The 18,369-nt window shown below is 41.2% G+C and overlaps 1 protein-coding gene across 1 annotated transcript in view; it reads left to right on the top strand.

The window, feature by feature from the left end:
* LOC109529648 (CUB and sushi domain-containing protein 3-like) overlaps positions 1 to 18,369 on the top strand; it is a 447,797-nt gene that overhangs the window by 109,348 nt on the left and 320,080 nt on the right. Inside the window, exon 5 of the mRNA XM_019893029.1 lies at positions 5,365 to 5,593. Coding sequence (XP_019748588.1) covers positions 5,365 to 5,593 — 229 coding nt within the window. The remainder of the gene's footprint in view (positions 1 to 5,364; positions 5,594 to 18,369) is intronic.

The raw sequence follows: 18,369 nt of genomic DNA, 5'->3' as shown, positions 1-18,369 counted from the left end.
AGCACCACAACAAAATAGAAAATAGTAGGTTCCGTGCTCCTATCCAACATGCATAATGTCTTGCCACTTGGCAAAAGAAGGACTTAATGTAGACATGGGGATTATTGCATCATGAATTGGTGATATCGGAAATTAAACACAAGTTCCTCCCTCCCATCAGGGTGAGTAATTCTGCGTAGGAAGACAAGTGTTATGTATCTTATCAAAGTCAAGGGGAGTGAGGATTAATCCCTGCTCAAGTAGCATTAGATTTCTGATGGCGGGGATGTAAATGAGCTCAGTTAAAGCAGTTCTAATCCTTTCCATCCTCACCCCCCCCCCCCTCGCCCCCGCCACTGATTTTTAAAAGGGACAGGTCCTTTTTTTGTCTCCAAATCCACAGCATGCTCTAATGATTTGCTCATAAATACACTGTACAACATTCAGTGCCAATTTTGTTTCAGTGAACATTATTGGAAACCTCACTCCACATTCTGCCAAGCATCCCACTGAATACTGGTGGCTATTAAAATGTGAATATACAAAACCTTTAAGGCATTATCCCATTGAAAGTATGACCAACTTTGTGGAAGAGTTTTGAGCTACTGTCTCATGATTAATTGGAACATGGCCGCTTATCAACGAAACCTCAAAGAAACCTGCTGTGTTAGGCTAGTACAGCAATTACTCCCAAGCACCTAATACCATTGTCTAATCTGACTAAAATACAGCTGCAGACATGGTTTATTCATTAGTGAGGCTTTCTGTCTCAGGAATTCTGGTCATCGAAATATCCCTTTTTGTCTTGGCCTTCATTTCATTAGAAGCTTTGGGCTCTATTTTTATCCATAGCACATCTGCCGTATGATCCTTATTTTCGGCAAGTGCGCGCCTCACTGCCCTTGTTTGCCAATAAGGCAAACCGCTCTCTGCCAAACTGGGTGCAGAATTGGGGGTGTCGTTAGAGATACGCCTGGCAGAGTGACAATTTGGTCGCAGAAAGTCAATCTTAACTTGCCTGCTCAGACTATGTTGAGGTGCCGATGTCGGTTGGACAGCTGGTTGAACGGGACTTTGATAAATTTGATTGGGGTGAAGGCAGACCGATATCGAGCTCCAAGGGCACGTGGTGGATGTCAAATGTATTTTATTTGTTCAAACATCTGAACAGCAGGCATCAAACCCTCGAATGCATTGTAAAAATCAATTGGGTGAACACAGTATTATTATTTATGACCATTGAGTACAACCGGACCATGTTCCAGGCCTCCATTGTTGAGGGCTTTGGGCGAAAGCGATGTTCAATCTAATCTGTGCACGTACGCAATTGCACCTTGCCCCCCCCACCACCAAAATAAAAAATAACAAAACAAAACAAACAGACCAAAACCTGAGCTGTATTGGCATTTTGCATTTTCATATTCGCCTCATACAACGAAATTGAAAAGAGGATTTGGCACATGTGGATGATAGAGCGGGAAGAAAAATGTGTCCAAAAGACAGAAAATGGGTGCAATTGTGGGAGACTGACTCTGTACCAGTCTGTTGTGATGAAGAAGGACCAGAAATGAAACGCAAAGCTCTAGATTTTCCTCTCGATCAAGATCTCGGTTAAGGATTTCCTCGGCAGGGTGTCTGGGCTCTCCCTGACAGAAAGAGTGAGAAGGCACTGAGAGTAGAGCCGGTGCACCTCTACATTAAGAGGAGCCAGATGAGGTGGCTTGGATATCTGGGGAAGGATGCCTCCTGGATGCCTCCCTGGTGAAGTGTTCCGAGCATGTCCAGACTCAGGACACCATGGAGAGAGGGAAGTCTGGGCTTCCCTGATAAGATAAAGCTGCTTCTCCCGCGACCCAACCCCAGATAAGCAGAAGAAAATGGATGATGGGATTATTCTTGTCATATATATATATATGAATATATATTTTTTTAATTATTTCAATGAGCGGATCATCTTACGGAAGGACACATGAATGACCTCTCCGAGTGCACTCTTCACTGCACACATTTGCACTCCGCTATCCATGACTAGTGCACCACATTTAAAGGGTATGAGATGAGCCGCTGTGATTGCTCATAATTGAAGTTAACTGTGACCATTCCTAAAGCAGTGCAGGCCTCCCTCTCCCAAATCTGCCAGCGTGTGCTCATCTGCAAAATTATCAACAGTCGCTCTCAACTCTCGACGGTGTCATCGTTCACAAAGATACAGCCCTTTATTTCATGTAACGTTGGTGAAAAGTGTCTTTGTGTCCAGCTGACTAGTTGTGAACAATAGGCCTGTCAAAGAGTAGTTTACACTTGTTTTTGACTTTGAAATAATTCAGTGGGTCGTCATTATGTCAGGCAATAGTATAAATCCTACATTTTATTGTAAACTTGATGCAAAACGTGGATGGTAGAGCAGAAAATGTATACTCCCAATTTATTCAGAGTCCATTGATTCAAATGTTAAGCTCATCTGTTCTGTATAATTTTCTATTGAAATGTGTTTAATGTGTTAATTATTGTTTATTGTATTGTGGGCTGTGCGGAATTTACATTTCTATGCGTGTTTTTCCTGCAAGCAGTTTCCCCAGTGTTGCTGCAGCAATCAATACAATATGAAGTATGCAGTATAATGACCCAACACACAGATAAAAATACCTACGAATGACGAAGAGCAGTCACAGGTTTTTTTTTCTAAATAATTCTGTTTAACCACAATTGAAAAGCAATGTTTGATTTTCATTGGTGATTATTAATATTTTTTCTTTCATACCAATCATTTGCCACTCAATCAAAGCTGTGTCGTGATTCCTCTTGTAGTACTCTTGGAGTTGTAAGGCAAGTTATGATGAAGAAATGAAAGCTGGTGGAGATGTGATTAGAGGAATGGAGTGAATGTCAAAGTAGGTTGTCTCATTCATCATCTCTAACCTCTGCAGGGATGTAGCTAACTACAACCCTTGCACTATTATAATTGCACTTTTTTTTTTTTAATCAATATCGCTCTTTGAATTTTATCATTTTCCCAGTCCCTTGTCCCACTGTGGAATGAAGAACACAGGAATGATTTAAGGCTGGTGACTTTGATTTACACAATTGATCCTTCAAAGACATCATCCGAACAGCATTACAGAATTGAATTGTTTGAAAACTGTGAAACTCCTGTCATCATTACAATCCTGAAAAGAAAGAAATCCGATAAGGGGTGTTGTGAAAAATAGAGGGTGATCCGAGGAACCCCAGGAACAGAGGAATGGGGAGATGTGGAAAAACTGAAAAAAATTTGGAGCGTGAAAGACAACCACGACTATACTGTATTATCTATCCATCCATCCGCTTGTTCTCACGAGGGTCTCGGGCATGCAATTTGTCATCGGGCAGTAGGCGGGGTGCCAAACTGGTTCCCAGCCAATCGCAGGACACACATAGACGAACAACCATTCACGCTCACACTCACACTCACACTTAGGGACAATTTAAAGCAGGGGTGGGTAAAATTTTGGGGTCGGGGCCACATTGATTTCTAAATTTGACAGGTGGGCCGAGTCAGCACAAGATACGGTACATATAAAAACCTGTATATGTTGACAGTCCAGACAAAACATCAACAGAACAAAGGCAGTAAAGTATTACCATACTTTTTTTTTTAATGAGAACAGAGAAACAACTATGATGTATGTCCTGTATGAACGTCCAAGTATGTTAACAACATACGTGTATGACAACACAAGAAACAAAGTGCAACAATATATTGCTCAAAAACTGCAGCATACAGTACAGGTATATGACTAAATACAACAAAGTTAGGAATATTTGCTACAAAATGAGACAAGTGAAAGACCTGGTGGCTTTCTTTCCACTCACTCACTGTCTCTAACTTGACCTCCCCTCAATCACCACACAAGACAGCGTTGCTCAGCTGATGTCGTGCAACGAACTTTTGAAGCCAGCCACGGGACGCTTTGAAGTCTTCGATGCCAATAGCCCTATGGAACTCGCTTCCTCTCTTATTAGCGGTCCAGTTTGCAGAAAATTTTTCGCATGACAATAGTCAAACCATTCCAGGAAACGTTTATTTACTTGACTGTCCGTCGAGCCGCAAGCAATTCACTCTGGGCATGGAAATAGCCAGAATCGGATTGAGCAAGAATTACTTCCTCGATTTTCAAAGTCTCGTTGATTTGAGTCTTTCAGACTCCAAGCGTCTCCTGAATGTTTCATACTTTGTAACCCGCTTCATTTAATCAGATACACTTCACTTTCTCTTCCGTGGCCATTACTGTTCCTCTTCGTTTGGATGCCGTGACCTACAGGACGTAAACATTTTCTCAATTCCAGTAAAACTCACTGCAATAAATAGTCACTTGCATGTCACTGTTTTGGATCCAATGATAGAAAATAGCGGCGTGGACACACTTATTCCATCGTATCGAGCGGGAGTTGCTTGAGTTGGCGCAACTGCAGGCTTCTGTATCGTCTCCTCCTTCCTCCCTGTGCTCTGCAACTTCAAGTAACTGCGCCACCTGGTGTTTAAATGCCTGTCATTCCTAGTCAAAATTAAATGAATGCAATCATTTACATCAAACCTTAATTGTGTACCAACCTTCGGCGGGCCGGATTAAAAAGACCAACGGTCCAGATCCGGCCCGCGGGCCGTAGTTTGCCCACCTCTAATTTAGAGTGTTCCATTAACCTGCCATGCAGGTTTATGGAAAGTTGGGAGGAAACCACACAGGCACAAGGAGAACATGCAAACTCCACACATGAAAGCAGGAGCCAAAATCGAACCCTGCACCTCTGCACTGTGAGGCTGACGTGCTAACAAGTCATGCACCGTGCCGCACAACTACATGAACCCTTTCATGCATCCTGTACCTGATAACATGATAAGCTGTCCACTGTCATAACTGCTGTCCCTGAAAGGGTTAAGGATACTTAATATTCAAAGACTTTGTCCAGCTCCCCACATTAGAAAAAATGTACAATTTCAGAGCATTATAACATATGTTAATCACCATTTGCTAATTTCCTGCAAGGTGAGGGCTTGCTCAGATTTCACAAACGAACCACTTCATATAAATGGAGACTCTTTGTCCTCTAACATCGATAAAGTACAGAAGAAAAATGATTTGACCATAGTTCAAAGACCAATCGAGTTGTGTCCATGTTTATCTCATGGTTTGAGAAATACCTTAATTTTTGTTGTGTTGAAATACTTAACCAAAATGGGTTGTGGTTCCAAAAATTTCCAGTTTTTTTTTTCTCCCCTCATACATTTATCTGAAAGCCTAGCCACATATATATATATATATATATATATATATATATATAGGTTGAATTTCACATTTTAATAAACTGTTATCTCGTTATTTGTCTTTTCTCTTTGGTACCTGATAGCGGAGAACACATGTGGTGGAACCCTGAGGGGTTCCAGTGGCTTCATATCCAGCTTTGATTTCCCCAGCGGGGGCTCCCCTGGTGCTGGAGGACTGGGCAGCAGTGGAGAGTGTAAATGGACCATCCTCGCTGACCCAGGGGACACCATCTCATTGGTGTTTACAGAATTCCAAATGGAAGAGAAGTCTGATTATCTTGAAGTAGAAGGATCCGAATCACCAGCAATCTGGTAAGTGGAGTTAAAATTTTGCTTTGGATGGTGGCTTGTCACTTATATCTGCACTGTACTTATTCACATTTACAGCCAGGTTAGGTGTTTCAATCACAGTATGTGTGTTATGGAGTTCATGCTGCCAATACTGCACTTACAATGATGCTACACCGAATGTCAAACTGGAATTTTCCTGCCCATTAATTCAGGGTCACACCCAACAAGCCACATCCATTCATCCATTCATTTTCTAATCCGCTTATCCTCACGAGGGTCGCGGGCATGCTGGAGCCTATCCCAGCTGTCTTCGGGCCGCAGTAGGCGGGGTAGACATTAACCTGGTTGTCCGCCAAACGCAGGACAAACACAACTCACAGTGACACCTAAGGAAAATTTAGACTTAGAGCATTCAGTCAAGACACAATGCATGTTTTAGGAAATATAGGCGGAAACCCGAGTGCCCGGAGAAAACCTATGCAGGGAGGGGGAAAACGTGCAAGATTGAACCCATGACCTCTGCACTGTGAGGTGGATGCACTAACATGTTGGCCACCGTGCCACTCACTTAGTCACTTCACTGACAATTTGTGCCAATTGATATATGTACAGTCATTTAACAGATTGTTAATAAGCGTCAACCTTTTTTTTGAAATAGCTGTAAGAAATAGCAACAACTTTTTGTGAATTTGAATTTAATTTGTTCTTTAATGTTCTCCAGCTTTCCCCACCAGGGGAAACATACACATTATTAACCCAATTTATCTTCCATTTTATAGGCTATTTATTATGCATGCAAGTGAGTTGGTGGACATTGTTTCTCTTGAAGGCTTTGAAGCTAACTCTTTTCTATCGCATAGTTTAGATTGTCTAAGTGTATTTTCAGAAATACTGTATGTTCAAATTGGTCAGGGTGAGGGGGGGGGGGGGGGGAAGCAAGTAATCACACTGCGCAATTGCCCCTTGCCCATAAAATTAATAGTGCTGACTTCAAGTTTTTATGTGTCTCTGACTGGCCATTGGCCAAATATACCTTCTAGTATCTTAGCACACTTATAGTACATAAAAGAGCTGAACAATTTATTGTTGTGGGATCAAAATCGTGATCTCAGATTATGTGATTTTGGGATGGTTAAAATTGCGGGTTTTTGTGTGTTTTTTCTTTTTTAAGTGCTCCTATCCGCTTTCCCCCAAGCTCATCAATCAGAAGTGGGACACTACTGGTGGATAGATCACATAAACCAATCAACTCCTAGCCTGTTAAAAAAGTGTCACATGCACGTGACTTAGTCGCACATCCGGCCGCTCGCAAATGCGGGGCGCTGCGGTGAGCTACGTGGTGCGGATCTTCTCCTCTATTACATAGTCCTCGCCTCCGTGGCAGCAAATAAGCTACATTTGTAACAACTGGCGCTATCACTAAAGGCAGATGAGGTGTCGCTAAGCATGCAACACTGAGCCAGAAGACAACAAGCAAAGATGGATTAGCTCACGCTTTTTCTAATCACAAATATGAAATGCATTCGAGAAAGACCAGAGTAGGTGCAGACACAACCGTTCACAAGACCTGAACATGGCAAAAACAAAACCTCCCTGTAATGTTAACTGTGTGAGTGTCAAGTTTTGGCGTGATGGTAGTTCAAGGACTCCAAAAAGCAGTGAGGCAGGAGGACGAGGGTGGGCTGAACAAAATATTTTAACAAATACTTGCAGGAGTACACTGAAAAGACTTACTCAAGTATACAAAAAAAGTCCTGAAAACCACAAGAAATCAAAGTAGCAAACAAACAATTGACTCGTTAACACAAGGGACCTGGATGACGAGAACAGGCAAAGACAAAAAGGGCACGGAACAAAGCCAAATGCAATCTAAACAAAAACATAACAGTAACCCTCCCTTAAGGGATGGATCCCAGATGTCCCAAAGTCACCTAGTGGCAGCCACAGCACTTGCACCACGGGAACGCGTTGGCAGCCGCAGCACTTGCGCTGCCGGAAAAGGGTGGCAGCCGCAACATGTGCGCCACCGGAATCGGGTAGCAGCCGCAACACTTGTGCCGTGGGAACAGGGTAGCAGCCGCAACACTTGCGCCGCCAGAACGAAGTTGGGTGTCGGTGGGACCAGTCCTCTGGTTCTGCGGGGTCCATTTGCTGGTTAGATCATTTCGTCAAGGTTTTGCAAAATGGTAGGTAGAGGACCCAAAAAAGCAGGGAGGCAGGAGCTGCAGGGTGGGCTGAACAAAATATATGAACAAATACTTGCAGGAGTACATAGGGCGGCCCGGTGGTCGACCTCACAGTGAAGAGGTCGTGGGTTTGATCCTGGTTCCGGCCTTCCTGAGTGGGTTTTCTCCAGGTACTCCGGTTTCCTCCCACATTCCAAAAACATGCGTAGCAGTCTGAATGAACATGAAAATATCCCTAGGTGTGCGTCTGAGCGCGGATGGTTATTCGTCTCTGTGTGCCTGGCAACCAGTTCCGGGTGTCCCACGACTACTGCCCGAAGACAGCGAGGATAGGCTCCAGCATGCCCCACGACCCTTGTGAGGATGAATCAGATCAGAAAATTGATGGATGGATGCAGGAGTACACTGGAAAGACTAACTCTAAGTATACTCCCAGTAATTACATATACGGTACATAAGTATACAAAGTCCTGAAAACCACAAGAAACCAAAGTATCAAATAAACAAAAAAACTATGAGAGAAGCACACAATCATCCGACCAAAACTGACAGAACCCAGGGAACTAAATACAAGCAAAGTGACAAGACAACACCTGGACAAGACACAAAGGGTTGAGGGCTATCACTGATTAACACAAGGGACCCGTAGGACGAGAACAGGCGAAGACAAAAAAGGGCACGAGGGAACAAATCCAAATGTAATCCAAAGAAAAACATAACACTGAGCCCGTATCATGTTTTGAAGCTCCTCATACAATATGTTGTACATTGTGTTTACATTTTTTTAATGCTTAAAAACATGATGAGTCAGTCAAGGAGGATCCAGGTTGCAACAGAAAGAGGATCTGGGTAAGAATAAAAATGAAAAAAATAGAATATATTGTAAGCCGGGGCTCCCTTCCATTCATTTGAGTCACGTTTATTTTAACCACAAGCTTCACTATGTCATCTCTGGTACATAAGAAATTATAAATATGGCATTTTTGGGAACTAAATATGAGTACTGTGTATACTATTTCTAATGCTTGGTGGCGTGTGGTGGGTGGCTGTGTGTCACTTGCTTATCACCCAGAAATGACTTTTTTGCCTGTGTGAAAGCTTCCATGCATTTTGATATATGCTATAATTTGTAATGTCGCTGCATCCTGCAAATCCTACTTGGAATCACCGCAAAACCAATGGCCGAAACTTGGCCACTTTTCACACAAATCTTCTGGCAGAACCCAGCACACCATGCGTGCCACATAACTCAGTGTGCGGTAGCCCTTTAACAGAATGTGAGAAACATGAGGGACCCCATCAGAACGTGATGGGCTGGGAGAGTTAGTACTAGCGTCTTGGGTAAACTGCAGGCTGAAACCGTAGTGCACCTTTGAGCTTCCGGGACTCAGCAGCAGCTGCTCCCCACCACATCCTGTTTGGGATACCTTGATTAGAACTTGAGAAACTGAGACATACAGAGGAGAAACATCCCATGGTGCACTACATTTTGTGAAAATGGGGCTCCTGTGGCCACTGGGATTATAAATTAAAATGAGCATTACAAAAACGATTACTCTTGTCGTACAGGTTTTCAGAAGGCTCTTGAAATTGTAGCAAAAGTTTGAAACGTCCATCAGCTTCCACTTGAACCAGGAACAATTTCCTTCTGTTGAGGATACGGTGATGATAGCCTAATCGTTTTGTGTTGCAGATTGCAGTGTCAGATTTTTTTTTTCTCCCCTTGATGCAATGTCTCATATCATTTCCACTTTTCACATCTAATTTTTATCAGATATTAGTTTATTGATTTCATGGTCTTCACAAAGTGGTGCAAGGCTATGGTTCAATTAAGGTGAGCGTAGTCAAGAACATCATGCTTCTAACTCTAAGGTGCGTCTGGACTAAAGAAGACTTGTTATGAGTGTGACCTTTAAATATGATTGCACAGCCCTGCTCACAAAGGGCAAAACAACAAGCTGTGGATTACATGCCAGCCATTGCAAAACTGTAATTGTGGACTAAAAATATATATTTTATGCAGTATGTTCTCATAAGTGTTTTTTTTTCTCTTTTAATTGCCTTTTGCTCCGAACTACAGTGCTTTACACAGGTTACTGATTATCATAACATGGCTTTCAAACATCATGATGTGTTTGTCAGATAAAAATGACACTATTTAAAGTCAGTTTGGGTATAGGTTGTGCTGCAGATTATTACAAAAGATTAGTTGAATTACTATGTCTATCCTATTCAATTTTGATCATTGGGATTTATTTACTGGTTAGTCACTTCCTACAACTACTTACTAGTTCCTATGACAGTGGTGTCAAATATACGGCCCCTGGGCCGGAACCGGCCCCCGAGGAGGTTCAATCAGGCCTGCAGGTCAAAAAAAGTGGAAAAAAAAAATCCATAAAAGACACGGAATGAATATATTTTATAAGGTGCAATTCATGGATCATCCGCTAGGGGACACACTGTTTTGATCAGAATAGAAGACATTGTTTTGATCAGAGAAGTAGACAACAGCAGTCTTAGTCTGTCACTGAGACAGACCCAACACAGCAGACGGTATCAAGGACATGTGAATACTTTATTGTTTACACATTTAAGAGCACTCTATTTAGTTTGTAAGGTGTAGGCAGGGTTTAAATTTAGATTTTATATGCACATGTGTAAATGTTTAAAAAAATCCTTTCTTTATAAATCTCGTTTAATCTTAAAATGCATTACTGTATTTTTCAATACCCATTACTTAAAACTTACCGTTAAAGATTTGTGCCTTTGTACAATCAGTGGGATCATTTGCAATGCATATACTGTATGTGAATGATAAAAGTAAATTGCACATTTTTCTAAGGAAATCTAAGGTGCTTCATGAAATGTTTTGTAAAAGATATGTTCATTAAATTTCAACATTTTCCTAATGTTCTTGTGCTTCTTTTGACCAAAACAAACGAAAGACCTATGATTTTGACACCGGCTATTTCAACTTAACACACATGGTCGAAAGTCAAGGCCATGTGTGGTCACTGTGACTCTCCATTTGGAATTTAATGAGATCACCGTGCTCTTTTTCAGCCCTCATTTGATCAAAACATTTTTTCACTAAGACACCTTTCATGTGCCAAACAAAGTCATCTTAGAACCTATGTAATTATAGGATAATGAGCCATGTCAAATTGATAATATGTACCACCAACCAATTTGGACAAAACCAAACAAAAAGCACGGCACATTCATGCTAAGAGATTATTTCCACAAAGCCATATTGCATGTCTGTAAAGGAACAAAAATCAACAGCCAGACTGCAATATGTGCTGATCGAATGGTAGCACTTTCTCAGAGAGAGTTTTCCAAAATGCAACTTGTGACGCAACATACACTCAAGGAAATATACATGCACTTATCTTTTTTCAAAGAAACTGAGCCCAGTATTTCGCAACGATTTTATTTCTTTTTATGACAGCTAGGCTGATGAGTGGCACGTTTCATGTTTTTTGACTACTCTGCTTTAAAATTATGAACACAAAAACACATTCAATTGTAAGAACCTAACAATTAGATTTTGTGAATTCATGGCTTCCAGCAAACCTTGAATGGGAGCCCTTTTTATCTTCCTCAAACGACAGGACAATCCCAGGACCTTCCTGGGTTAAATGCTGTTATTTGACTTGCTTCAACATCATTTAACTTGACTTCTGAACTGGGATTGCAGCAGGCAATGACTCAAAATCTCCCAGTGTAAGGTGAATGTATTTCATCCCTGCTAACCAGATGTCCGATTATTTATTATTATTATTATTCTTTTAATGAACAACACTGGAGTCCACCAGAGTTGTGTAAGATAAGATAAGAAATTCTTAATTTTCTCACAATTGAGAAATTCCCAATTTACAGCAGCAAAATTATGAAAGGGAGAAAGAAAGTAGAAGACAAAAAGTGTATAAATAAATATAAATATAAGCATATTAAAAATGGGTGAGTCGGGGTAAGTCCAGGTTTTCAGGACCGTCTCTTCAATAGCCTGACAGCAGTCGGCAGGAACGAGCGGTGGTACCTCTCCTTCTTGCAGCGCGAGTGAATCAGACTCTGGCAGAAGGAGCTGCCCAGTGCTGTCCGTGTGGTCTGGAGGAGGTGGGAGGGTCTGTCCATCATAGCTGTTAGCTTAGCTAGCATCCTCCTGTTGCCCACCTCCTCCAGAATGTCCAGGGAGCAGAAAACATTTTCTTAATTTCACTCGCAGAGCTGGTTTCAACTTTTCTGTCATTTTTTTATATCGGTATATTGAATTTGTTTTGACTTGAATTTGGGACATTAATTTCCTGCTGCCTTGAAGATAATTACAACTTTTGAAAGGACAAAACTTTACTCTTGCTTTCCCTTTCCTTTCACACTACAAAATCTTTTTACACATGGAGCCAATTTACTCGCTAATTCATTTGAATGCAGATATATTTCATTCTGACCATTTGGTCTCATGAATTGCATTTTTTATAATAAGATAGGGTAAGAAAGGTTTTCTGGAGCCTATCCCAGCAAGCAGAGTGAGATCAGAGGTACACACTGCACTGATCAACTGTCACTCACAGACGTGACACTGCCATTCACAGTCACATCCACACCTTTGTGCGATTTAGTCTTCCAGGAACAGGACTAGTAACAGGACATTGGATATTTTGCAGTATAAAATTAATATGAGCAAAATCCCATGTTTCATCGACAGCGACTTCAAATGTGGCCATTCTAGTGTGAGTGTACAAAGCAGTGCAGAGAGGCCTCTGCTGTGAAAATCATGCAAAGGTGGTTATAAGTCATTCATTCATTTGGCCCAACAGCAGCAAAAAGTGACCTTTATAGTGCTTACTGAGCAATCATCGGTTTGGTGCCCCTGAAAGTTTAGAAATTTTCTGTTGAAACTATGACGTCCGCTGTACATTTGAAAGTGAGTTTTACCAAGTTCAAACAATGGCTCTGCAGACACATTCAGGTGGACATAGTCTCAGCTCATCCATCCATCCATCCATCCTCTGTACCGTTTATCCTCTCTTGGGTCACTGGTATGCAAATTGCAGGACAAATATAGACACAAATCCATTCATATTCACATCCACACCTACGGTCAATGTATGTTTGATTAACCAAAAGACCTTGACACATTAATCCACCGTTGGAAGTTGCTTGGGCGTCATCTGCCTGATGTAGCTCGCACCATCAGCTCGTCGGAGCCGTTGGCGGGCCATCAGGGGGAAGTTTTCAACATGTTGAATCAGCGTTGGCCATTGAGACAATTGATCATTCTGACTAGCTAGTGAGCTAGCGAATCAGCACATGAAACAAGACGCGGAGGTGGCAAACGCAAACAAACAGCCCAGAAAAACATAGTCAAGAAGAAGGCAGGCAGGCAGGCAGGTTTTGCTCATTTCGTAGTTTATTTCCATCTCATTGCACACATATTGGCAACATGACCACCTGGACGTAAGAAAGTGAAGAACTCTTCATCTGCATGATTCAGGAGAGGCCACCCCTGTGCGACATTACAGCAAATGTTACTTGGACAGACTGATGAAAGCAAAACTGTCAGGCGAGATTGATTCCCCCCCTCCAGCACTTTAACAGTAATCATAATTTTTTTTGTGTTGTTCGCTCATGCTTGGTAAATAATGTTACCGGACCAACTCCCTATGTTTCCTAATCTGTCCTTTTGCAGCATGCGGAACAAAATAATACTTGTAACAGACAGCAATTGGACAAGTTAACAAAGCACAAATATTAAAATGTATCTTTGTCCTCCAGAGAACAAGAAAGACTTGCTAGCAGCAACTACTTTTTTTTTCCTGACTTTTGGGTTGCTAATATTTCTGGTGTGATTGTGAATACTGCTGTTGTGGCTAGTTTCCCTCATGGGATGAATAAAGTAATAAAGTAGTATTGTTTTTATTTGTTATTTATTTCTGAATCACCATCAGATGGCACCCGGAAGGAATCATGCTTCGTTGACACTGACTATTCTCAATTCCATCCAGTCTTGCAAATCATCATTGCCATCATTATTGTATTGTTGATTCATAGGGGCCTGTAAGACACAAAATCTAAATCAGTGAAAAGGAGTTTATCATGGCCCTTTTAATAGGATAGGATCATTAGCTCATACGCATGAATTTTGAATAAATTTCAGAACACACTGCTAGCGTGGCTTCATCAGCCTGGTTCACTCCGGCAACAGGAATTTAATTAACTATAATCTATAAATGCATTCCCAAAAAGTATTCCCTCTGTGGAAAACGAAAGTTATTTAAAGTCACAGGTTCACAATAACAATATGGATGCAAAAATGTTCCGATATTGGTGAATAGATCATCTTCATCAACTGACTGCCACCCCTCCCCCCTCCCCCATATTTGGCATTATCATTGATGGACACAGTCAAGTCCATCCATCCAACCATTGCCCGATGCACTTGTCCTCACGAGGGTGGCGGGCGTTCTCGAGCCTACTCCAGCTGTCATCCGGGAATAGGCGGGATACACCGTGAATTGGTGGTTAGCCAACCACAGGGCACACATACAGTAGACAAACCACCATTCACACTCAGAGTACATTCAAGTCTCCGAACCAGATTTTTCAACATGATAAACAAATGAACATGATGACAATAAAAACCGAGAACACACAACAGACACCATACCCGTTTGACACTTTTTGTTCCAGATATTATGCAAAGCATGAGATGTGAGCTTTGTGTTCCATGGGACCTCGTGGGCTTGCATGTAAGTTCTCAACTGCATGTATACAAAGAAAGAAAAGCCAGGCAGATTGTAAGATTTACATAAGTCCATCAAAATAGCAAAGGCCCGTCTCATCAAAAGTATTGTTTCAAAGATGGATACATCTCTGGCACTTCATGTAGGAAAAGTTAATTGAGCTTTATCCACAAGTTTGAATATTTATTACAAATTGAGGCATTTTTATTCGGCTCCAACACGCCTGCGACCCTCGTGAGGATAAGCGAATTCGTAAATGGATGGATGGATAGATGGATGGATGGATGGATGGATGGATGGTATATTTGAGTGACTTTTCTGCAGCAGTAAAAACAATAAAGACTATTGGATCCAGTCTTTCTTTTGAATGTTTAGGTGATATTGCAGAATGGATCAGAAGAGTTTGGGTTTAACCAAACTGAAAGAGGGTGTAGAACATAAGATCAAAAGTACAAAATGTGCAACTGAAAGACCACCATGAAATTGATTGTTGTAGTGTGGACATTGTTGCCCTTCTAGATAAATAAAGAAACTGTTGAAGTTTTTACCAGTATTCTGAGATAAGGGCTAACAGCAGCCTGGATGAAAAAAAGTTAACCCACGACAAAATGCAGACTGACATGGAGTGCATGATGGTAGTGGACCCAAAAAGCAGGGAGACAGGAGAAGCAGGGTGGACTGAACAAAATATATTCACAAAAACACAAAGTCCCGAAAACCCCAATAAACCAAAGTAACAAACAAACAAAAACCCATGACAGAAGAACAACGATCCGACTCCAAATGGTCAGCATGGGCTTCCTTTTAAAAGAAAAGAACTAATGACATGATGACCAACAGGTGCGATGCTTCATGCGAAGCCCTCCAATGCCACCTTTTGGTCACAAGCAAAACAGAACAATCACACGTGCCCGTTACGAATGTGGTGAATGTGACCATCTCTCCTCTGAAGTATATACAAAAGTCATTAATTTTCAATTAAGTTGTACAAAGTTTTACAGCACCATCTAGCAATTTTATTTTCTGTGATCTTGATTTATTTTGGCTGTAACAACACTGTGCTCAGACAACAAATTAAGGAAGAATATTTATTACATCATGAAACTGCAAAAAAAAAAAAAAAAAAAATTGGTAGAGGGTCACACCAGCATATCGTCTCTTCTAGAATGAGTTTTAAATCTATTTGAATGAAAGTGTATTGTCTGGAAGACGGATTACGAATACGAGATAAATCAATAAGGCTGAAATGTAATACCCAGTCTTGAAATGCTGTGGAAGCTAAATTTTGGGAGTGCTGCTTACCTCTAAGTGATCGATCCAAGCCAGGATTTAATGTGGCATTCATATCAGCCCCTATACTGAGAAAAAACAAAAAGTGCAGATAAAAGTTCAGTAACATATTTGTGAAATTCAGGGACATATGATTTGGGAACATGGATTGCAATAAAACATATTTTTGTCCACATGTAAAAACTTTCAAATTCATCCATATATGGCTGTCAGTGCTGCAAAATGTTTAAATAATTGATAAAGAAAGACTGCGTTTAAGTTAAGGATGACCGGCAAACCGCATGATTTAGAAATGAAAAAGCAGCAGCCGTATAATATTTCCTTTTTAGTAAATTGTTTAACATCTGAGACTTAGATCTTCGATTCCTGAATGAATGCTACATCTATTTTTACATTGTGCGTTTCATTTGTCCATTCAGCCCATTAATATTTACACTTAACACTTGAGTGGACATCGTGTTATCATCAAATTTATCATAATTCATGTAAAAAATAAATAAATAAAATAAAAAGGAGATCAACATTATAGGAAGAATACATGCAGTATCAAATCCAAGTATTTCAAAAAGGGAATCCTCCATCCCCAACTCTGGGTCACCACTACCTTTTCAAAAAAAGATTTAACGCAAACATTAACCTACCCTTGAAACCCATTACTTTTCCTCAAAAGAGAAAAGTTCCCTGCCAAGTCCAAAACCTCTTGGCTCCTGATGCTCCACATAAGCAAAGTGTATAGCAGTGACATACCTTCCTGAAAGTGGTTTCTTCATGATTTCATAGTATAGACCAGGGGTGCCCAACCTTTTTTGACCAAAGATCTACTTTTCGCTCAACCAACCTCCTGCAATCGACCCGTTACCGCACACGCGCGCATACACACGCACTTCCACACACATGCCATGATGAGCAACAGCCATAACAGCCTCAAAGATTAACAAAACACAAAAATAAAGTAGACACAAGAGTTTGAGTTTGTGAAAAGGAAATCACTGCCTACATTCGTCAAGACCTGACACACTTTTGCGGCCTGTTAACGATCGTAGCTCACGCGTACCATTTTCAAATTCTTATCTCGGCCCTCCAGATTGCCTTTCTTTGCCAGAGCCCTAGGTGAATTGTTCTTGAAACAAACTCTAAATGACAACAGTAAAAGCTATATCGCATCAGCTCTGATCGCAAGCTGCATTTGCAGATGGCTGACCGCTAACAACTTCCGGGATGTAGGTCACGCGCCATCGCAGGTTAAAAGTGACCTGCTTTTTAATTTAATTTTTCAGTATTTTTTAAATACTTTTTCATAACTTTCATAACTTTGCTGCTGTGAATTGGGAATTTCTCCACTGCGAGACTAATAAAGGTTTTCCTCTATTATCTTATCTTTTTGTGAAAGTGAGACTGATAGAATGCTATGGGTGCAGTGTGCACTAAGCCAACAATATATCATATTAATAACACGCACAGAGACACACAAATATTTTTTGTTTTGTACCCTCTATACCCCTCGCGATTGACCCCTCATGAGCTTCCGGTCGATTGACGTATTGGGCAACCAAGGTCTAGACAAAAGGAGCTAAATGGGCTAAGTCACATATGTCAAAGTGCCGGCCCGCGGGCCAAATCCGGCCCGCGAGAATGTTTTCAGTGGCCCCTGGGATGATATTGATTTATTATTAGAACCGGCCCGCGGACCGCAGCAAGCCGAGAGCCCGCAGATCTTTTACACGCACCAAAACTACATTTCCCACAATGCAACAGTCACGCTCCAAGCAGTCGGCCGCTTTATTTAAATATTTATTCGTCTAGCAGTTGTTCCCATAACAGTGACATTAGCTTTCAGATACCCATCAAAAATGGCAAAACGGAAGGTGGACACTGAGAACCGGGGGTTTTAAACAAGGTGAGAGTCGAAGAACATGTTCATGGACGTAGCTGGAAAACCTGTGTGTCTTCTGTGTGGAGAAAGTGTGGCGCGATTGAAATAGTGTAATCTGAGACGACATCATGAAACGAAACACGCAAACAAGAACATGGACATGGAGGGGGAAGGGGGATTTCATTAAAAACGGTATACTTAAAGTTTGTGACAAAGTTTACCCCGAAAAAAAGCAACTCTTTTTAAACGTGAGCATTAGCAGAAACACAATTGCAGTGTTTCTGCAAAGATACGGCAGTGCGTGCTGCGCAGTTTGACGGTTTCCTCCCCGACACAGTGGTCCCGCTGCGCATCCAGGCTGCTCAAACGTTGTCGAAAGTTTGGCAGCACATACGTGTGTGAACAACTATTTTCTTTGATGAAGCTGAAAAAAACATCACACAGAAGTCGATTTACTGCTGAACACCCTCACTCAATTTTGAGGATTTGCCCAGCTCAGAGCCTGCCCCCAAATATTGATGAACTTGTAGAAAAGTTAAGACACCACCGAGTATCAGCCTCAGCCTCAAAGAAGTGAATATTACTTATAATATACTGTGCAATCACATACTAAGAGTTCTTACTCAGTTCAAGTTTAAAAATTAAAGTGCAATATTTGCTTTCGCTGCTTGTTACTTCTTGAAGAAAGTGTTGTTTTTGGTT

The sequence above is a fragment of the Hippocampus comes genome, unplaced genomic scaffold (genome assembly GCF_001891065.2).
Source record: "Hippocampus comes isolate QL1 unplaced genomic scaffold, H_comes_QL1_v1.1 scaffold94, whole genome shotgun sequence".
NCBI lineage: Eukaryota > Metazoa > Chordata > Actinopteri > Syngnathiformes > Syngnathidae > Hippocampus > Hippocampus comes.
This window is presented reverse-complemented; position numbering and strand designations above follow the sequence as displayed.